This window comes from Vigna angularis, chromosome 4 (assembly GCF_016808095.1).
Source record: "Vigna angularis cultivar LongXiaoDou No.4 chromosome 4, ASM1680809v1, whole genome shotgun sequence".
Lineage (NCBI taxonomy): Eukaryota > Viridiplantae > Streptophyta > Magnoliopsida > Fabales > Fabaceae > Vigna > Vigna angularis.
This window is the reverse complement of record NC_068973.1, coordinates 17,859,823-17,882,811: the sequence shown is the minus strand read 5'-3', so window position 1 is coordinate 17,882,811 and position 22,989 is coordinate 17,859,823. Positions and strand designations below refer to the sequence as shown.

General features: G+C 35.6%; 2 protein-coding genes across 2 annotated transcripts; one reads left to right on the top strand and one right to left on the bottom strand.

The window, feature by feature from the left end:
• The first annotated feature begins 4,078 nt into the window (after positions 1-4,078).
• LOC108329940 (uncharacterized) lies at positions 4,079-18,662 on the top strand. Its single transcript, XM_017564335.2, has 7 exons — positions 4,079-4,385; positions 4,606-4,638; positions 5,863-5,961; positions 11,172-11,256; positions 16,870-17,170; positions 17,274-17,328; positions 18,247-18,662. The coding sequence occupies exons 1-7, from the start codon at positions 4,260-4,262 to the stop codon at positions 18,319-18,321; spliced, it is 774 nt and encodes a 257-aa protein (XP_017419824.1). The 5' UTR covers positions 4,079-4,259; the 3' UTR covers positions 18,322-18,662.
• A 1,269-nt stretch (positions 18,663-19,931) lies between these two features.
• LOC108330956 (uncharacterized) lies at positions 19,932-20,880 on the bottom strand. Its single transcript, XM_017565556.2, has one exon. The coding sequence runs from the start codon at positions 20,675-20,677 to the stop codon at positions 20,084-20,086; it is 594 nt and encodes a 197-aa protein (XP_017421045.1). The 5' UTR covers positions 20,678-20,880; the 3' UTR covers positions 19,932-20,083.
• Between the last annotated feature and the right edge of the window lie 2,109 nt (positions 20,881-22,989).

Here is a 22,989-nt window from a genome sequence, read left to right as displayed (position 1 = left end):
CGCATCTATATGACAATATTTCTTTATTAAAGAATAATAATAATGATAATGATAAATTTTAGGAAAGCTAAATTATCAATTAAATAAGATATAGTTAATTAATTTGATTATAATCATCCAAGGCAATTGATAGTCAATTTATTTTTAATCAAGTAATTGGAATCTAACTTTTTTGAGTTTATAATGAATAAAATCTTGATTGTATCTCAATTATACCTTAATTTTTTTCAATTACTAATCATATAAGTAACGATTTTAAGTCACTGAAAATATATGAATTTTTGCACCATTAATTATTTCCATTAATGAAGTACATAAACGCAGCAATCTAAGATTGGTTTTGCCAAAATGAAATTGGTGCATGTGGGAGTATGCTTTGATGAACTCACTACAGTTTGATTTGAAATCTCAGTGGTGTATCTATTCTGTAAGCACTATAATATATTTTTATATAAATCTTTATTATAGCATCATAAGGTCATAATAATTTAATAAGGAACAAGTTGCCTTTCCCTGCCAATCTTTTAAAAAACGTTCACCTGCATATTGGTGTTACGTTCTGAAACTAATTAGTGATTGATGTTGGTAATTAAGAATTATGAATAACTATGTGCGTGTGTTTAACATTTTTTTCAAATTTATATTTTAAATCTATATTTTTTTTCGTTACGTTGTTATCTAGATACTGTTAATAAAGAAGCTTGGAGATTTTATTATTAGATAATGTTATAAGTATACGACACTTCATTATTTTATATTTAAATGCTTGAAATTAAAATATAGTTTTGTTTGCATATTCACGCAATTCAACCTTTTACGAGTTAAAATTTCAATTACTTAAAAGAACATTCTAATACACCAATAGGTTGATATTTTTAATATATTTTTTATACTTGGCTTCATGATATATAAACTTCTATTGATCTCTAAAAAGCCAAATATAGAGGTGTATAATATGATATCTAGGCCGAACGGTTATTATCTAAGACCGATCGGTCTATCTATTTTAGCAACGCTCGTCAACCAAGTCAAACCAGGTTAAAAGGTGTTGGGCCACAATTGGGTCAACATTTAAGTTATGGGACTAATAATTCAGCAGGGGATAAAATAATTAAAGATATTTGATTAAAGATATTCATAAAGTTGTTTATGAGCAACCGACCAAATTTTAAGGTAAATCTGTTTAAGGTAAGTCTGTTTATATTTTATTAGGCTTGTGATAACCTATAAATACATGACCAAGGCTAAAAGCCAGATACGTTCTACTCGCACTCAAAAATACTCCACAGTAATAACAATATCACTTTCTTGAGAACGAACAGTGGGAACTGAAGGAGCGCAAGCGGTCCATATTGTAGGAAAACGAGCGGCATAGACGTCCAAAGGCGGTAAAGACACGTCAGCAAGGTTAGTCTCTCAGTCCCACACATCCATACTGAAACATTTTGGCGCCCACCGTGGGGCCGGAGATTTGAAGACAACCAATGGTGACCACAAGAAACATGGAAGAAAACAACGCCAGAGATCTTATCAGAGAGTTACAAGCTCAGATAGAGGCGCAAGCAAGGACCATACAAGAACAGCAGGAGACGTAGCAAGCAGAAGAAATTGCGGCGTTAAGGGCGCAACGACCCACACCTGAACTATAAACATATTATTTGAACATGAAACATTTCAAATTCTCTATAAAAATGAATTGCCCTCTAAGAATATAATAACAAAATTCATATATTTCAAAGGTATAAATCACTAGAAGAAAATATATTGAGGCCAACATTAAAAAACTAAAGTGTAAAGTGAATTTGTATTGATTTATATACCATAATTTGGTTATATTTCATGTAAGATTTTCAAGAACCACATTGGTTTTGATGCATATCAATGAAAGCTTCCAAACCAACAATGAAGTTTGTTATAAAATCATGTAAAAGTGATTTTGACTTAAACAAGTGTAAATCAATCCTTACCTCCTCTTTCTATTAACTCGGACACACATACGAGATTCATTAATATATTCTCACTTGTCTTTAAGGATTACACTATAAAGCTAGACATACTTTCCTTTTTGTAATTTTAATCCAACACTTGTTGTCTGCAGGGCATTATTTTTCAGAAAGTCCTATCTAAAGAGTGCAAAAGTTTTAATCCAAAAAGCCAGCTTGTTCACGCACTTGCAGTTCATCTCTCTTTCTAAACAGAATTTTCCCACACAAATCCTTACCCATAAAATTTTAAGGAAACCCAGGGACAGTAAACAAATAAAAAGGAATCAGTAATATAATAACAACGCAAAAGAACAAAGTTTCTCAACATAATCAAAGATCTTGGAAAGCATACCTCAAATTAAACTTTAGAGGATCCACAATTGTAAATAAGACTATTCAGAGCTTTCTTTGCATCAGCACTTTTTTTACGGGTAATGAATTTGATTTGACTCTGAAATTCACTTTTCCATCATGAGCAACTCTATTAATAATTATATTGATGTCAAAGAAGCATGGTTTTCACAATTATAGCAACTCTATTAAAAAAACTATGACAGTGCTAAACTACACGCTTAACAGATTCCTATCTACATTTGTTATGAATTGCATGTCACTAGAAAATTCCACTGCATCTAATAGTTAAAAAATCCCTTGAGCGTCAGAAATGAGAAATCAATAAATTCTGGGTAGGACTGAAGCACACTCTAATACACACAAGACTAAATATTTGCCCAGCAATAAAAGCAAGCTTGCACTTAGTTTGAGTAATCCGCTATTGTATGTTTATAACTTATATCACGAAAAAAAGTATCATTGACCATAACATTAGAACAATTGAATCTGAAAGGTAGATTTCAAGCTCGACTTCGGCATCTTTTGCGGTGGCGAAAAAAGCTCGGCGACGAATGCGCCAAATAGTCGATGTAAATATTAGGGCCACAATTTCAATAGATTCTACATAAAATTATAATTATAAAATAATGAATTTTACTTATTCAAAAAAATAAACTAATAAAATTATTATTTTTATTAATTTAATTAAATAAAAGTAAAGTTATTAAAATTTATATGTAGGTTATACATCTGGTCGTAAATCTGCAGGATGCAAGGTATAAGTTAACTCTACCCATATTTTGTAGGTCTGATGGAGATAGGTCAAAGTTGGACGAATCGACTACATTGTCATTCCTACACAAACAAAAACACAATCAGGTGACTAAAAATATTTTTCATGATAAAATTACATATATCAATAGTACACTGTTTGCTTGATTCAATTTAAAAGTATAATTAAAAATATGATTAAATGTGTTTTTAATTTTTAAATTTTGATAATAAATTTGAATTTGTGTTCTAAATTGATAGAAACTTTAAAAATAAAGGGTTAAATAACTTTGATTTAAAATTAGAATTTGTTTTTGTTTCAACTTTTAATATATTTTAGTTTTTAAAAAATATATTTTAGTTCTTAAACTTTAAAAGTGAATGAATATAATATTTTTAATCTAATTATATTAAATGTTTTTAGTGTTGAATTTGTTTATTAATTGAAATTAAAATGGGAATATCTTAAACGGAGTAAACATTTTAAAATGCATTAATTCATTTTTAAATTCTAGATACAAAAATATATCATCAAATAACATTTTAGGTTGAGGGTTGATTGGTTTATATTATTTGTTACATTCAACTTAAATATTAACATAAAATATCATGCTTAAAATAAAATTAATGTCTTAGAACAAGATGATTACATTTATTATTTTTTAAGTTTAGAAGTTGAAATATATTAAAATTTAAAAGATAAAAAATGTTTCAATTTTACATTTCAAATTTAAGAATTAAAATCCTATTTAACCTCAAAACTACACTAAGTTAAGGCATAACCATTGACTTATATTTACTGAATGAATTTAAATATTTGTCTTCAGTTAGTGGAGTAGACTTTTTATAGTAGAAAATAGTTTGTAATGAAAAAAATAGGTTTCTGTATGATCTGCCAAAACAAAAATAAAGAGAATTTAGTTTTTTTTTTCACTTGAATGGGAAGTTTCAATAATAAGTAAGGGGTGCTAATAGTAGGGCCCATATACTTTTTCAGAGCATGTGTTGTTTGGGTATTCCGTGATTTCTGCGATACAGGGGAGGCAGAGGAGGCTAGCGAGACAACCTCGGCGCGGTTGTGGTCTAACATCAAACACCAAAGAACTGTTCTCTTCAAACGACGCCGTTACAGCAGAATCCTTCAACTTTGGTCGCACTCTAATTCCCGATATGCAATTAGCACGATGGCGAAACTTGTCGTCTCTGAAGACTCGCGTTATTCCCTCTCTCACGCATTTCTCCGAGTTTCATTCCACTCCTTGTACCTGTCAAAATTGGAAGAACAAATTCAGCTCCGTAAGTTTTTTTTTTTCTGATTTCAAAAGGCGATTTTTAAATCGTGTTTGAGCTGTGTAGTTCTTTTTCTTGATATTATATTGAGTTTGGGTTGGTTATGTATTATCATTTTCTGTTTGGGTTGTTTATGTTCTCGTTTCTTCTTGGATGACTTATTTGCACTTTACTAGCTATGAGAAAGTTTGGAAATTAATACAACGCTTTATATTTTCCCCTGCAGCATATAGGAAAGGGTCAACAACAACCATCAAAGGTATACATTTGGAGCATATAACTTTAGCCCATATATTTCTGCATTTTTTCGGTAATTGTAGGAAGTTTATTCCACCGTGCCTTTTATGGATTGTAAAATCAAGAAGTATTATTCAAAGGAGTGTATTTTGGGATTTTAAATTTCTCCTTTGATACAATGGTTAGTTAGTTACCTTTTAACTAGTTTTATACAAGTCAAAAGCTTTATCATGTTAATATGATGACGATGAAACCTCCTGCATTCTGAGCTGGAGAAAAAGTTTAACTGCAATGCAAAGATTCTATTGGTACTGGTTTCCAGCTGCCAATGGTGAATTATTTGCACAATTCAGTTGTGAATAGTACTAGAATCATTTACTAATCGTCATTTATTTAGGACAGTGACAGATAGCTTGTGAGAGTTTTAGATCTTAGGTTTTACAGAATTTCCTAATATGAAAATATCTGAACTCTGAACTAAACAAACGGAGGGCAGCAATTATGATGAATAGAGCAATTTAGTCACTTTTACTTGAATGCCACTTGTACATATTCACACACGTCAATCCCTAAGTTGACTGGAACCTGTTAAGCTTTTTATGTAAGTTGAAGGTTTTCTACTCCTTAAGTTAGGCATGCGGTGAAACTGCTATTATCATTTAACCTTTGTAGATAATTGAGTCAAGTCCTAACTAGAAAGAAAATCAGAGAAGGGTTGAGAGGAGGAAAGATATACGCTCATATTACAAGCTGTACCACATTCTTCAGTTTTTACTGTTTTCTTTGACTACACTTAGTGTGCATAGTTAAGATATGGCATTCTGTTTTATAAACCCCATGACTTTCAAATTCAATTTTTCTAATTTTATGGTTAGTGATACTTTTTTGGTGATATAAGTTACAAACAAACAATAGCCGATTACTCAAATTAAGTGCAAGCTTGTTTTATTGCTAGGCACATATTTAGTCTTGTGTGTATTAGAGTGTGTTTCACTCCTACTCAGAATTTATTGATTTCTCATTTCTGAAGCTCAAGGAATTTTTTAACTATGAGATGCAGTGGAATTTTCTAGTGACATGCAATTCATAACAAATGTAGATAGGAATCTGTTGAGCTTGTAGTTTAGCGCTGTCATAGTTTTTTCTCCTTGTGTTTCTTTATACTGCTATAATTTTGAAAACCCTGCTTCTTTGACATCAATATAATTATTAATAGAGTTGCTCATGATGGAAAAGTGAATTTCAGAGTCAAATCAAATTCATTACCCGTCAAAAGCGTGCTGATGCAAAGAAAGCTCTGAATAGTCTTCTTTACAATAGTGGATCCTCTAAATTTTCATTTGAGGTATGCTTTCCAAGATCTTTGATTATGTTGAGAAACTTTGATCTTTTGCATTGTTATTATATTACTAATTCCTTTTTATTTGTTTATGTTCCCTATGTTTCCTTAAAATTTTCTGGGTGAGGATTTGTGTGGACAAATTCTGGATTAGAAAGAGAGATGAACTGCAAGTGCGTGAACAAGCTGGCTTTTAGGATTAAAAGTTTTGCACTCTTTTACACTGGTTTAAGTCAAAAATCACTTTTACATGATTTTAAAACAAACTTCATTGTTGGTTTGGAAGTTTTCATTGATATTCATCAAAACCAACGTGGTTGTTGAAAATTTTACATTGACTAGACATATGATCAAATTATAGTATATAAGTCAATACAAATTCACTTTACACTCAAGTTTTGTAATGTTGGCTTTAATATATTTTCCACGAGTGATATATACCTTTGAAATATATGAATTTTTTTTATTATATTCTTAGAGGGCAATTCATTTTTATAGAGAATTTGAAGTGTTTAATGTTCAAATATGTTTTTTGGATTGGGAATTATAAAAGAAATTGAAATTCTATGAATTTGAGAGTAATTTGAATACTTAAAACTAAATAATTTCAAATTCCACCAACAAAATAAGAATTTGAAATTCTTCATACTTCCCTTTCAAATCTATATTTCTTCTCATTATAGTCTTTCTTCACCTCAGCCTTGGTTGGGTCATTGTCAGGCCAGTTTTGGTTAGAACACCATCAATTGCCTCTAGGTCAGGGTGTCGGTGGCTCACTATTGTTTTTTCAATTGATATTGGTAGGAGTTTTCTTTAAGTTGAAATCTATCCTGACTTTTTTTTCCATTTCTAAGTTTATTTTATATATGTTAGTGTTATTTTTCAACTGACTTTACTTTGATAGTTATAGTTTTCTTTGTTAGCATTAATAGTTTTTCATTTTTACTGATGTTAAACATATTTAGGTATGTCAATCGAAATTATTTTTAGTTGATGTTAGTTAAGGTTGTCTTTCAACTAAGTTGTTTAGAATGCTAGTTAGAATTATTTCTTGATCAAAGTTAATAAGGGTTTTCTCAACAAACCATAGGAGAATTGTTTTTCGATTAATGTTATGATGGTTTTTTGTTGACACAAATGAAACTAATTTTTTATTACTGTAAATTATGGTTTTTTATTGATGTTGGTAGGAGTTAGTTTCTGGTTGATATTATTGAGAATATTTATTCATTGATGAAGGCATGGGTATTTCTCGGTTGATGTTTATTGGGGTTTTTTGGACTAATGTTAGTGGGAGTATTTTTCGGTAGATGTTAGTTAAATTTTTTCAGCTAAGTTTATAATGGTTATCTTTTTATCGATGTCTACAAGGATTTTTTTTACTGACACCATAGTATTATTTGGTGGTAATTAAAATACTTTATATGTATATAACAAAAATTCAATAGTTTTGAACTGAATGAAAGCAATTCAGATTTAATGTGTTTGATTTGTTTAGAAATTATAAAGTTCCCTCTCCAAACACAAGATAAAACTAATATACTATCCAGAAAGGTGTCAAATGTCAGCATTTTCTGATCTGTTTACCTTTGAAATTGAGTTTTGGTTATTTTGGTGGTGAGTATTTTTATGTTGATGTTATATGATTTTTGGACGCTTAACAAGGCCCATTGCTCTAGTCGCAGTTAAAACTAATTGAAACCTACATGTTGTTGAGTATTGTCTGTCAATAATTCCAATCCATTTTAGAAATAGAATATGACCCCTTTCTCTAATATGCCATGAAGAATTGCTGCAGAATTACTCTCTCCCTCTTCAGCTAACATCATTGTGAGGTTAAGGAATGAAACTATATTTACCAAAAAAGGCCACTCAATCTTTTTCATGATAGGTTCTTTTAATCAATAACCTATGAATAGCACTAGAAACACAACACCGAACAGGTACTCTGAATTATACAGCCTTCTTTTATTGAAAAGAATCAACAAGAATGGTGTTACAACGTAACCCGAGAGCTTAACCTCTCTCCAAAGAACTACAAGAGTTCCCGCAAAACAATAATACTCCAAAAAACTCCCCTCCACTTACAACTAATCTCCCTTATATACAAGGTATCCTCAACCAACCCCCTAACCCCTTAACTGCCTAGACAGTTAAGTTATGTAACTGTCTTTCTCCTACTATACACAAGTAGAGGTCTAACAATACCACCCTCTTCCGAAACAACCTTGTCCCTAAGGTTGAAGTCAGGGTATTGTTCCTGAATAGTTGCTACATCTTCCCAAGTAGCTCCCTCTCGACCCCCTTCTTGCCCTCGATCAACACCTGTGGTATTGCCTCTTCCCCACTCTGCCTCTGCCTCCTATCCAACACCTTGTTTTTCTATTTCCTCCTTCAAGAGATATGGGTATCTGTATGGCCTAACATTTATTGAGCTTTCTCCTTTCAGCAGAATTTTGTGCTCCAAACTACGTCGGGAAGGCAGCCCTTTTCTCTCCAGGAACACACGTGAATGGAACTGCCACACTGCTCTGAATTCCATTTTCTGCTGCGCCGTCAAATCATCTGTCACCTCACCGCTAGACCCTTGCTCCACTACCTCCAGCTCCCATATTAATATCCATGAGTCAGCATCCAGCATCTTCATCAAGGCCTTAGGTTCCACCAGCTGGCGGCATAAAGCTGGTTCCCCTTTTATCTCCACTTTATCACCCCCCACTACATATCTCATGGACATCTCTCTCCAGTTCAACACGACCTCTCCCAATTTGGCCAATCAAGCAATACCCAAGATGACATCTACTCCTCCAAGCTCAAACACGTAAAAATCCTCCTCGACAGTGGTGTTCCCCAAACGTATCCTCACTCTCTCGCAACGCCCACTCGTCGTTCGGCGATGGCCATCACCTAGGCTCACGGTGTATGAAGACGTCTCGGTCACCGGCAGCTTCAATTCCTCCACCACGTTCTGGCTAATGAAATTGTGGCTGGCCCCACTGTCAATCAAGACTACCACTCTTCTCTCCCCTATCAATCCGGTAAACTTCAGGGTCTTGGAAGGCGTCAGCCCCTCCGCCGAACATGCCGACAGCTCCAGGGTTTTAACGTTTTCCTCCCATTCCTCCTCCTCGTCCTCCGCTAGTAACAGGACCCTTAAGTTCTTCTCCGCACATGATGACCCGGAGCGAATGGTCCACCGCATCGGAAACACCTTCCTTCTTCCCGCCTCTTCAGAAACTCTGGATAAGGTAAGTTTCTGACCATTCTTCCCCTGTTATCGCCTCCCGATGTGGTAACATCCATCTTTCCCTCCTCATCCTTCCTTCTAATGGTAAGGCCGTTCGACCAATGACTAGGAGACCGTTTTGAGTGTAAAACCGTTCGGCCTTTTACTGTAGCTATAAGACCGTTCAGTTCCTCTCGTCCTCTTCCATTCTGTTCTGGCAGTCCCCTCACGTTCGGTTCCGGTCTTCTCACGTTCGGATCCAACAGTCCTCTTCTACCGTTCGGCTCAATTCCCACTATCTTTATACCGTTCGGCTCTCTTCCCACTATATTTATACCGTTCGGCTCTTTATCTATCGAACCATGCAGCTTCATCGCTTTTGGCTGAATAGGGCCACCAGCCGAGAGAGTGGACAACTCCGTCTGCTTCAGGTCTATTTCTATCTCGGACCGCTCGGCAACCTCACCTGGGATATTGCGCTTGACCTCAGACCACTCGACAACCCTCGATCGGCCTGTGTTATAGCGATCGGCCTCGCACTGTGTCCACTGACCGCTCGTTCGTCCCCAATACGACTGGTCTTCTATGTCCTCGGACCGCTTGGCAAATCTCGATCGGCTTGAGTTATAGCGATCGGCCTCGGACTGTGTCCACTGACCGCTCGTTCGTCCCTCAGATGACTCGTCTTCTATCCCGCTCCCTTTCCTTACCTTTTCGCTTCCCTGAACATACTCTTCCCCTGTCGCCACCTGTTTTGATGCCGCCAAACGCTCAACAATGGTTCCAAACCTTATCACCATGGCCTCCTTCAAGCCATCCCAGGAACGGTTCTTGGCTTTCTCCTTCCAGGCTCTGAACCAGTAGCCCGCGTTGCCCTCCATGCTTATGTCCGCGAACTGCACTTTCTCCTCCTCCGCTACTCCTTGAAGCTCGAAAACCCTCTCCGCCCTATTGATCCAGTTTAACGGGTCCAACCCTTCGAAAGCGGTTAATTCAACCCTTTTCCGCCATTGATTTTGCACCTCCTGGTGATCGCCACAGTGATTGTGGGTTTGGGTCCCACCGTAATCGCCACCCACACTCCCTCCAATATCCTCCTCGCACCGTCGCTGGTTTCCTTTGACGTAAGCCTGACTTCCACCTGATTGTTCGTCGTTGTTGTGAGCCCGCGCCCCCATCATCCTCATTATTTCTTGCAAATCTTGGCGTATTGCAGCATAATTTTGGCGTATTGCTGCATAATCTGGTCGTAGCTCCCCTATCTGCGCCTTCATTCTATCAACCGCAATTTCCTTCACCCCCCTCCGATCCGGCAGGTCGGACCAAATGATAGGTTCTTTTAATCAATAACCTATGAATAGCACTAGAAACACAACACCGAACAGGTACTCTGAATTATACAGCCTTCTTTTATTGAAAAGAATCAACAAGAATGGTGTTACAACGTAACCCGAGAGCTTAACCTCTCTCCAAAGAACTACAAGAGTTCCCGCAAAACAATAATACTCCAAAAAACTCCCCTCCACTTACAACTAATCTCCCTTATATACAAGGTATCCTCAACCAACCCCCTAACCCCTTAACTGCCTAGACAGTTAAGTTATGTAACTGTCTTTCTCCTACTATACACAAGTAGAGGTCTAACAATGTTATATGATTTTTGGACGCTTAACAAGGCCCATTGCTCTAGTCGCAGTTAAAACTAATTGAAACCTACATGTTGTTGAGTATTGTCTGTCAATAATTCCAATCCATTTTAGAAATAAAATATGACCCCTTTCTCTAATATGCCATGAAGAATTGCTGCAGAATTACTCTCTCCCTCTTCAGCTAACATCATTGTGAGGTTAAGGAATGAAACTATATTTACCAAAAAAGGCCACTCAATCTTTTTCATGCATTTCCAAGTTGTTTTTGCTTTACTTAATACGTTTCATTGTGTTCTATTTATTTTTATTACAATTGCTAACTGTCAACTTATGATGACAAGTATGAAGGCCTAGGTAGGCATTCCAATAAAGGTCAATCAAAGTCTGGTCAGAGGTCTGGTGGAAAACCACAAAAGAAAACTAAACGTGAGTTCTTTTTCAGCTCAAGTTTATAGTGCATTTTGTCATTTCTCTTTTAATTTTCTCAGCTTTCCTTCCCCAACCCACCCTCAACTGCATAGCTGTGTGACAGGACCACCAGAATTACAGAAAACCTTCAATATATGCTCTTGAAAGACTTTATTTAGAACAGAAGTTTTGTCAATGTGACAGGATTACAACAATGCCTCCTAGGTACAAAGGTCTTTCGAGAGGACCTTAGCTCTCCCAAAACCCCTTTTCCTCCAAAATTGCTAACAATAACCCAAAAACAGACTATATATACTAGTCTGTTACAACCTGTTATAGCTACAAGTGGTTATAACTACCTCCTTTATTTATTTCGTCTAGTATAGACTTCCCCACTGAACCTATCAATACCCCGCCCTTGAGTTTCACCTTGTCTTCAAGGTGAAAGTCTGGAAATTTTGTGTTGATGACATTTGCAGATTCCTAACTATGCTCCATCTCGGGGAGTTGCTGCCATTTGAGCAAGACTTCTAGTTCGCCTGCTGCATTCCTTCATCTATCAAGCAACTTTTCAGGCATAACTTCTAACATATATTCCTTGGACAACATAGGAGGTAAAGGTTGAGAGCATGGCACATTACTCACTGCTGGTTTGAGTAAAGATACATGAAAGACAGGGTGAATACAGCTGTGTTCTGGCAAGAGTAGTCTATAAGCAACCTTACCAATTTGTTCCACCACCTGATAAGGTCCATAGTAGTGTGGGCTCAATTTTTCATTTGGTTTTCTTGCTAAAGATTTGAATCTATATGGTTGAATCTTTAAGAAAACCCAATCTCCATTATAAACCACATCCCTTCTGTGTTTGTCAGCTTGCAACTTATTTTTCTCCCTTGCTTTGCACAAATTATCCTTCAACTTTTTCAAAATGCCATCCCTTTCTTCCTGCATCTGATTAACACTCTCCACCTTGGATGGGATTGTTATACCTTTCAAAGTGAGAGGTGGATCACATCCATATGAAGCCTTAAATGGTGTCATTTGTGAAGAGGTGCTGTAATTGGTGTTAAACCAAAATTCAGCCCAAGGCAGCCAAGTGGGCCATTGTTTTGGTTGAGTGCCTGACATACACCTCAAATATGTTTCCAAACAACGATTTATAGCCTCTGTTTAACCATCTGATTATGGATCATAAGTCGTCTTGTACTTCAATTTAGTTCCTGCTTGTTTAAAAATCTCCCTCTAAAATTGGCCAAGGAAACCTTGTCTCGGTCTAACACAATGGATGAGGGAAAACCGGTCTACCAGAATGGATGAGGGAAAACCATGTAAACGAACAACTTCCTTCACAAAAAGTTGAGCCACCTCCAATGCTGAATAAGGATGAGATAAAGCAAAGAAATGAGCATATTTTGTGAATTTGTCCACCACAACAAAAATGGTGTCTTTTTCCCTTTGCTTTTGGTAGTCCTCCAATAAAATCCATGGAGATATTTGTCCATACTTGTGTTGGAATAGGCAGTGGCTGCAGTAATGACGTAGGGGACAGTGTCTTAGTTTAATTCCTTTGGCAAACGTCACATTGCAAGATAAATTGTTTTATGTCCTTCCACATGCCCTCCCAATATAAAACACCTGCAACTCTTTTAAGAGTATGAAAATAACCACTGTGTCCTCCCATGGGTGTTTCATGTAGCTCCTTAATAATGATAGGAATTCGGGAATAATTAGCGGGTAACACTAATTTACCATGATAATACAGTCTTCCTTTTCTGATCTAATAATGAGGGTGAGCAGTAGGATCCACTAGTAAATTTGTCGTAATGCCACTCAACTTCATATCTATCCGCATCTCATCTTCCCAATCTTGGGGTTTTAACAAAGAGATACTGCTGAAATGAGCAATTCTGGATAAGTATCAGCCATAGTGTTTCTCTTCCAGGTCTATCTGATTTCAAAATCAGATCCAATTGATTTTGATGCCCATCTGACTTGTTCTTCCGTTAAAAGTTTCCGCTCTGTCAGAAATTTTATGCTTTTCTGATCTGTTATAATCAATGAATGAATGAGGCCCTAACAAACAATGCCTCCATTTATTAAGTGCTTGTATAGCAGCCATTAAGCCTGGCTCCAGAAAGCTAACGGTCTACTTTCTTGAAGAAGGACTGCACCTAACCCCTTTCTTGAAGCATCAGTTTCAACTACAAAAGGTTTCGAAAAATCTGGAATGGCCAAAGTGGGTAATCGTGATACAGCTTCCTTTAGGATTTCAAAAGCCCTCCGAGCAGCCATATTATAGTGAAACCCATCTTTCTTCAATAATTGTATCAAAGGCTTTGCAATTTTTCCATAATCTTGCACAAACGTCCTATAATAACATGTAAGGCCCAAAACACCACGTAAAGTAGTCTTTTGGAATCAGCCACGTCCACATTGCTTCTATTTTCTTAGGGTCAGCAGATACACCTGCACCCAAAATCACATGGCCCAAATATTTGATGCTAGCTTGGCCAAAAGTACATTTTTTTTCTGTTGACCTGCAAGTGATGCTCACACAGCTGCTGTAAAACTTGGGATAAATGAGGGAGATGCATATCCAATGAAGGGCCGTAGATTAATGTCACCAAAAAACACTAGGACGAATTTCCTGAGAAAGGGTTTTAGAACCTCATTCATTAACGATTGAAAGGTAGCAGCAGTGGTCAACCCAAAAGGCATGACAAGGAACTCATAGTGGCCTTCATGAATCCTAAAAGTTGTCTTCTCAATATCTCCGTCCTTCATTCTAATCTAATGGTAGCCAGATTTAAGATCAAGTTTAGAGAAAATGGTTGCTCCTACTAATTCATCTAACAACTCCTCAATTATCGGAATTGGAAATTTATTGGTGATTGTCAGCTTGTTAAAAGCCTTGTAATCTATACAAAATCTCCACCCACCATCCTTTTTTGCTCACTAAAATTATAGGACTAGAATAAGGGCGGATGCTCGGACGAATGATGCCAGCCTTTAATATCTCACTAATTAGCTTTTATATTTCATTCTTCTATTGGTGAGAATATTTTGTAAGGCCTCAAATTAGTAACGGAAGCCCCTTCTCAAAGATGAATAGCGTGATCTTGCTGCCTCTTTTGGGGTAGGCCTTCTAAACTTTGAAATACGTCCGTGTATGAAGTTAATAGCCAATCTACTTCTATTGGCACTGTAGTTGAACCCTCTGCTATATCCCCCTGAACTGCCACCACCAAATACCCTGTATCTCCTTTTTTCAATTCAGTGATAATGGCTGTGGTAGGAAAAGTTGGGTCTCCTAACACGTGACTTGATTACCTTCTCCACCAATAGTGAGTTGTAACTTTCTAACTTTCCAAAATCTGCCTTTACTTCACCCAAACTAGCTAACCATTATAGGCCAAGAACAATATTTGCCCCTCCAATATCAAAGATAAAGAATTCTTGACAAATCCTTATTCCTTGAATTTCCAACATCAATTTTGTGCATTTTCCTTGGCAGTTTAGTTTACTACCGTCACCTACTTCCACCACATATGTAGGAGTATCAACATATGCCAGCCCACATCTTCCCATCAATTCTTTGGAAATAAAATTATGGGAAGCCCCACAATCTATCATCACAATGACTTGTTCTTGACCAATGTGTCCCAAAGCTTCAATGACTTCTTGGTGGTTAGGCCAGCTAAGGTAAACATGGACAGCTGCATTGCTTTTGCCTCTTCCACCTCAATCTCTATGTTTGTATCTTCTTCCAGCCACTCTTCTTACTCTTCTTCTGTAATCAAAAGCATGTGAAATTGCTTGTTGCGACAAATATGATTAGGACTATACTTTTCTTACATCTGAAGCATAATCCTTTTTTGATTTTGTCTTGCATCTCCTCATTTGTCAGGCGCTTATAAGATGATCCCCTACTGCGATTTGAATCTTAGTTCTTTCCTAGAACATTCACAGCCATTTGAGGATGTCCTTCTCGAGCAAAACTCCTAGTAATCCAATTTAATTAGGATCTCGTAACAGGCTTGGTCTCTACTGCTCCTTTTCCCTTGAATACAATTTTAATTTTGTCTTCAACCATTTGAGCTTTCCTCATCAAATCAGCCAAATTAGAAGGTTCATACAACTTAACCTCAGCCTTGATCTCTTCTTTTAACCCATTCAAGAATATTCCAATTAGATAATCTTGATTCATTCCTTTTAAGAGTCCTGCATATTGCTCGAATTGTTCCACATATTCCTCTTTCCCTATCTGATGTAACGCCAGTAAAATTCAACAGGATTCTCAAGCATGTTGGGTTGGAAACGTTGCACCATTGCTATATTGAAAGATTCCCAAGTGGGAGATGGGTTGCAAGATTCCCACCATTGATATCGGATTAAAGCTTTTCCTTCCAAAGCCACCATCACTGCATGCATTCTTTCAATTTCTGAGACTTCTTGCAAACAGAAATATCTGTTCAATCTATTAGTCCAGCCAAATGCATCTTTCCCTGCAAAGATTGGAATGTAGTTTACATCACCTTGAACCTCCCTGCATCTTCCAATCTTGCTCATTGTCTCCTGAGGTACAGGCTGAAAACACATTCTGATTTGACCCAGACGCTGCAGTGCATGTTATCTTTTCCACCACACCCGACAACCCACTGATTAAATTTTCCATCCGTTTCAAACATTCATTTTGCTCTTGTCCAATCTTTCTTTATCATGCTCAAATTCTTGAAACAAGCATTCCAAAGTCTCTAATCTTGAATCTATTCTGGTTTTAGCCATAAGCCCTTACGCTGCCACCACAGGGCCAAGAAAGGAGCTCTGAATACCAATTGATAGGACCACTAGAATTACATAAAACCTTTAAGACTGGTTCTTGAAAGACTTTATTTAGAACAGAACGGTTTTGTCAATGTGAAAGGATTACAACAATGCCTCCTAGGTACAAAGGTCTTTTGACAGGACCTTAGCTCTCCCAAAACCCCTTTTCCTTCCAAACTCCAAAAACTGCTAACAACAACCTAAACACAGACTATATATACTGGTCTGTTACAACCTATTATAGCTATTGGAGGTTATAACTACCTCCTTTATTTATTTCTTCTAGTATAGACTTTCTCACTGAACCTATCACCGTGCTTGTTAGGGTTTCTTGTTCTAGTGACAAGTTGACAGTCTGTGAGATTTTGAAATATTATATACACATGGCAAAGCGATAAATGACTGAAACCTCTTATTATAAATTTTAATACCAAAAGCCAGCCCCCTATTTTTCTTGTCAACGATTGTACTCCTATAATATACCCTATTTTCAGTTATATTTGTAACATTTCAAATCTCAGGAAATATATGTGTTTCACCTAAGTATCCGTTTAATGGATTTTTTTGTCAGAAAGTACACTTTTCCAGCAATACTTTTTCGTTTAAAGTGCAGTTGTTATAGTTACAAGTTGGCACTCTTAGTCATTACAATTTATTATTTGATCATTGCACAGACTAGTAAACAATCTGATCAGACAATGAAGATGTTTTGCTTTGCCATCTGGGACTTCTTTGTGCGACTGTCTTTAAACAATCTTAGTCATTTTGTTTACTTTCTTTCCACTGATCTCCACTATATATGTTCAGGAAAAATCAGAAGAGAAAGTTTCTCTGAGGACTTTGATGGCCAACCTGAGCAAATATTTCAAGCAACATACGGTAACAAGTGTTATACGTGGTCTTATAGCAATTGGAGCGGTTGTTCTTTTGAACATTCCACATCGGGGTTTGAATGGAGGGAAGATTCAAATAGGACAAACAAGTGGAAAAATGAAAGCGATGTTGAGCAGGATGATGATGACTCATGTTGTATGGGGTCGAGTTCCGATAGAACTATTCTTGGTCTGCCTCCAACAGGTCCATTAAAGATTGAAGATGTTAAAAATGCGTAAGTGCTTCAGGGTTTCTGCTCAGTGCAAGATTTTATACCAAGCATAAAAGATAATATACACACAATATAAACTGCTGATATCTGTTTATTTCCCTTGTAGTTTTAGGTTATCAGCTTTAAAATGGCATCCTGATAAGCATCAAGGCACTTCCCAGGTGAGTTTGAAATATTCTTTTGACCAAGTTTGAAATGTTAGACTCATGGAATTGACAAATTTAGGGCGCAAAATTCTGCATTAGCTACATACATGATCCATCCCAAACTACCATTTTTATATTGAGTCATCTTGATGAATGTACTTTGAGCACAAAAGTAGTTGCCAAGTACTGTGAAATTGGTATCATGTATGCCATCTCAGCCATCTGTATCTCTGGTGGCTTTTATGGTGTAGCTTCCCACGAAGGGGCACCAGTGGTTCTACTAATATTTGCCATTGATTAAAATGACTCTTGCATCAAAGGTTAATACTTAGTTTACTACTTATAACTTGTTAAACAGATTTTTTTTAACTTAATATTTATAAAAGGTCTCCCAAGAAATGGAAATTGTTTACCAGCCCTTCAAAATACAAGGAAAAATGGGAATTAACAAATGCCTGTGATGGGTTGCTGAGAAAATAGGTCTTTTGCATCTGTTTAGATTGTGGTGGAGGGGTGGTGCAACTACAGGTAACATTTTCCGGTGATGTGGTTTAGGATTCTCCAATCAGAGATTGTGCCCAGTTGCAGAAAAAGGTTGGGATTAGTGATTTTTGGTCAACCATCTCATGCCCTCGTTGCAAAGTTGCGTTAGACATGAAATGTAGTAGTTCATGTTTACTCATTTTCCATCAATTTTTGCGTAGCTCTGATGGTCATTGGTTTCCAATGTTTGCAAAGGGACAAATGAAAATTTATTTCCATATATTTAGGATGAATGACAAATAAAGTATAGGTTTTACTCGGCATTGTAAAAACTTATTTGTCAAGTGTTCTTAAGGTGCTCCATAAAAGCAACCTTTCATTTTGTATCTTTTTGGTTATCATTTGTGCTATCTGGTCTCATGCTTGCACTTTACCTTTATGTGATGGCAGGCCATGGCTGAAGAGAAATTCAAACTATGTGTCAATGCATACAAAACATTGTGCAATGCTCTCTCTCCATCTTAGATGGCCATATATGGCTTGTTACACCTTCAAGTCAGTAAAGAAATCCATCACAATTGATCAATGTTATACGATTAAATCTTATTCTTTTGTTTGCAATTTTGAATGTTACATAAGTGCACACTCTTACAGAAAGAAGTGAACGATTGTTCAGTCACGGAAATTAATTTTTCGCTCCTATGGGGTGGTTTTTGAAATGCTGCGTTATGTATTGCGATGTGATAATCATTAGACATGACTATTCTTTTAAGAGTAACTACAACAAACCAAATCAGTCATCTCAGATGGGTTTGTTAACAGAATTAAATGCAATGGAATCATTCTCTTTTTTTTTTTTTTCCTTTCATCAGGCTTACAGTTTCATGTGTATTTGTTTTCTTTTTTAAATCTTACTTCCTCTGCTGCATTATTCTTGTCTCAATCTTGGAAGAGGATGATCTTTTTCACCTGTCTTTTTAGAGATTTAATAATTTTTTTTATTATACCCTTATATATTTTCTAGTTTTTGAATAATTTTATATTGTTGTTTTAGAAGTAGAGGGGAAAGGGTAAAATAAGAAATTGCAGAGCTATTCTGTTTTTCTAAGTTTGAGCAAAATAACCTTAAAATGATAAATGAAAAGAAACGAGAAGTATTTTAATAGGGAACTAATATGTATGGACCAGTTTAAGACTTTCGCAATAACTTTATTTATAGTAAATTTTAATTAACTGATAATATAAATAAATAACCTAGATTAAATGTTAGATTATATTTTATTTTCGATGAAATAAATACAGAACAGAATTTATGAATGAAGTCGTAACAGACTGACTAAACGTTATCTAAAATGTATGATTACGGAAAAGGAAGTGATGGACAGCATTAAAATAAAGTGGTTTCTTTTAACATTACTTACAAGAAATAAAAATTCAAATAGGAGAATCGGCAGAAAGTGGAAACAGAAAGATGGCATCGTCCATTGCTGGTTATCTTGCACTAGTTAGCCAAACGACAAGCACAAAAAAGATATTTTCTATGGTGTTTGAAGGCAACAAAAGAGAGATGGCAAGATGCTGTTGAGAAAGTGGATCAGGACAACAAGGGGGGTCCCTTTTTGCTCTCTCCTACAACTCCATCATTGCGTGGCTAATTCTTCGCTTGTTGGGAGAAAAAGCCATTCTCAATTCGTGCCTTAATTTTTTGAGTAAAGTTCATTCCTTTAGTTGTACTGTGAGATGGATGATGGACCAAGTAATATTCAAACTTGAGGTCCCAACAAGCAACCAGTTTGCATTTATGCAGATACTTGGACCTGGACCTGTCATCCATAGATCCTTTCATGATGTAATCTATCCATTAGTAGATCATGTTTGAATTCAATTCAAACACGAGTTTACGTTGTGTGGACTTATGCTCTCACCCTCACAGAAGCTGATTCACAAACACCATCTTGGTTGACACTTTCAAAGATGCATTCTTTTCATTTTTTTCAAACACTAGATACATGAATAAGAATAGAATATACTCATAGGCTACTATAAAGATACAGGTACAGTAATTAGAAAATGACTGTTGGTCTAAATAAAAGTAGAACAAGAAGAGTTACACATACATAAGGAATGAAGAGAGATTGAAATGAGAATGGATTTGATTTCAGAACTAACACTTGAGAGGAAACAAACCAATTCCATCATTCAAATCATACAAAATCTATACCCATAACTATAATTAATTTGGCACATCTCTGTCAATCTCACTAAACTAATAAAAGAGCATCCTTGATTAAAAACACAAAAGAACGACAGAGGAAGAGATCATAAAAGCGTAGATCAAGATTAAGAAACCAAAATGAAGTGCCCAATTCCTCTTAAACTTTCCGAAGTAGCTCTCGGGGGGTTCCTGGTAGTGAATCTCGAACTCCTCATCGGCAACACCATCGTAGTCACCACCGTTGGCGGCGCCGAGCCTGATCTTGATCTCCCGGAGCTTCTCGGTGGCGAGGCCGAGAGTGAGCTTGTGGCAGCGGCGCTGGTACTTGAAGCCGTTGATGCAGCGGAGGGTCTGGGCGACGGAGACGTAGAAGATGAGGTGGGCGATGGAGAGCAGCGTGATGGGGATCCAGCAGTGACGGCATTGGAGGCGCGAGGACTGGGACTGGGCGAGGAAGAGGAGAGCGAGGAAGATGAAGAAAATCTGAAAGAGCTTGTGAAGCTCCTTCTTCTGAAGGTCTATGGCCCGTTTCTTCTCCAGGGTCTTCTCGAAGTGAAGCTGGATTATGGTGTTCAGAGCCTGAAACGCTGTTTCTTTAGACACCGGTTGTTGGTGGTGGTTGCTGTGGTGGTGGTTGTGGTTGTGGCTGGTTTCGTAGTCTGCCATGGATGGAAGCGGAGGAACAAAAGGTGGGTCGTATGGTGTTTGTCCCGACAAGAACGTTGGTACATCGTTTGTTGGGAGAGGTTATTATGCTTCCAACCCAAAACCAAAGGGTTAAAACCTAGTCATTGTCATTCTCACTGTCACAGTAACTAACACTGTTCTTTCTTCTAAGTAACTTTTTTACTTCTCACACTCTTTTAAACTGTATTTAAAACCTTCCTTTATATTACTAACATCATATACTAAATGCTAATAACATGGTAGCAGTATTTTTTTTTATGTAATTCAAATTTTATAGCATTATTTAGGTGGTATTGTGAAGCTGTTTATTACAAGAGAGATGGTGGGAATAGTGTAATTAGGCATGTTAGTGTTGGAGATCTGGATACGTTTTTATAGTAGAATTGAAATAGTAAAAGGGTTGGAGTTAGGAATGAAGAGTGATGATGACAGTGTGTTTTGAAGATGAAAGCTTTTAAGCAGTGAGAGAAGAGGGTAGGTATGTAGGTATGTAGGTATGTAGATATGTAAGATATGTAGGCATTGCAGCAACTGATAAAAGAGATGGTAATGGCTAAATATCCGTGTTGCCTTAGCTACACTAACATCTTTTTTTACCATAACTAATAAAGCTAAGTTTTTTAATTAATGATTTTTCCTTCTTACGGTATTGTTTCCATGGTCAACATGTTTCTCTTAAATCTTTCATATCTTTCATAAATTTTCTCACATTTTCAAATTATCAAAACATCACATTTCTCACACTTTGCTTTTGTAAATCAAAATTCTCTCTTTCTCACTTCAAGTAATTTTTAGGAGGAATAAGTGAGTTTTATCTTTGAAATTACAAAATTATGCCATATTTTAAAAAGTTTATAATGTTTATTAAAACAAATATATATTGATTTAAAACTAAAAATTGTGTGTGTTTACTGATAATATCAACCTATATTTAGACAATAAAAAATATAAGAACTTTTGATATTTTTTTAGTTTTAGGAATTCATGTAACAACATTTTCATCTTAGCCTGACCAAATTTGGTCTTTCCCGTTTTCTAAAATATATTAGTTTGTCAATTTTAAAATCAAACTGATAATTTTTTTTAAAATTTAATAAGAGTTCTCAGTGATAAAAAAAAGTAATTATGATTTAGTTTTCAATTGCTGAAAAAAAAAAAGAGATTTGAAAACATTTAATTTGACTCAATTCTAAAAAAAGTGGTCGAGTTAAAAATAATAATGCAAATTTTAAAGTAAAACAAGTAATGTGAGGACTTAATCGTATGAACCAAAAATTGTAAAGTGAAATTTGCTCATAAAGTTATAGAAAGATGTAAACCATACACATCAATTATATAATGAAGAGATTAACATGCAGTTAAATTTGATTTAAAAAATAATTCTAACTAAAACTGTAAATTGTTCATGAATTATTACACAATAATTATTCGTATATAAGACAAGGAAACTTTAGAGTTTTGTGTTTCAAACTCAGAAATTTCTCCCAAGAGAGAGAGGAGAAACTGGTCTCTAACAGAGTTATTTGTACAATGAAAGGTGATAAATTATTGCTGTACCATAAATTCATAAGTAATAATAATAGAGGACTATTTTATTGACTTAATATACTCTATTTAAAAATATTAATTTATGTCAGAGTTTTTGGATACTTTATTATAATTATGGCAGACAATATATTCATTTTCTCTTATTAAATACTGTAACTTTTTCATGGTTTTGTTTTCCAAATATATCTTCAACAATCAACTCACATTAATTAAGTCGATAATGAAAGAAGACGATGGAGGGCCCACAAACATCAAGATGAAAAGTGCAACCCAGTGGAATTTGGGCTCAACAACATTCCAAATTGGGCATTAAGCCTTTTCAATACACACACCCCTTAGTATAATTATCCACTTAGTATTAAATATTGTGTAAATTGGGTTTTTTAATTGCACAATAGTATAATTTTAATCCTTTTATCAACTGAACATGCATGATGGAAATGGGTCTAGAATGCTAACATAAGACAAGTCATCACATTTATGAATTTTTATTTTTAAATATTTTTATTCAATTTGTCTGTCTGCCCAACTGGCTTTTACCATTGAAAATTTCCATAAATTAATGGTGGACCAAATATTTTTTAGTTTTAACAATTTAAATTCCCTTCTTTAAATGAATGTGCCAATAACTATATATATATATATATATATATATATATATATATATATATATATATATATATATATATATATATATATATATATATATATATATATATATATATATATATAATTCAATCACT

What these genes read in the sequence shown, in the direction of transcription:
- LOC108329940 (XM_017564335.2), top strand. Translation starts at nt 4,260, where the DNA reads ATGCAATTAGCACGATGGCGAAACTTGTCGTCTCTGAAGACTCGCGTT. An exon ending in GTCAACAACAACCATCAAAG is followed by an intron (nt 4,639 to 5,862) that starts GTATACATTTGG and finishes AGTGAATTTCAG; the next exon opens with AGTCAAATCAAATTCATTAC. An exon ending in CCTCTAAATTTTCATTTGAG is followed by an intron (nt 5,962 to 11,171) that starts GTATGCTTTCCA and finishes TATGATGACAAG; the next exon opens with TATGAAGGCCTAGGTAGGCA.
- LOC108330956 (XM_017565556.2), bottom strand. Translation starts at nt 20,677, where the DNA reads ATGGCAGACTACGAAACCAGCCACAACCACAACCACCACCACAGCAAC.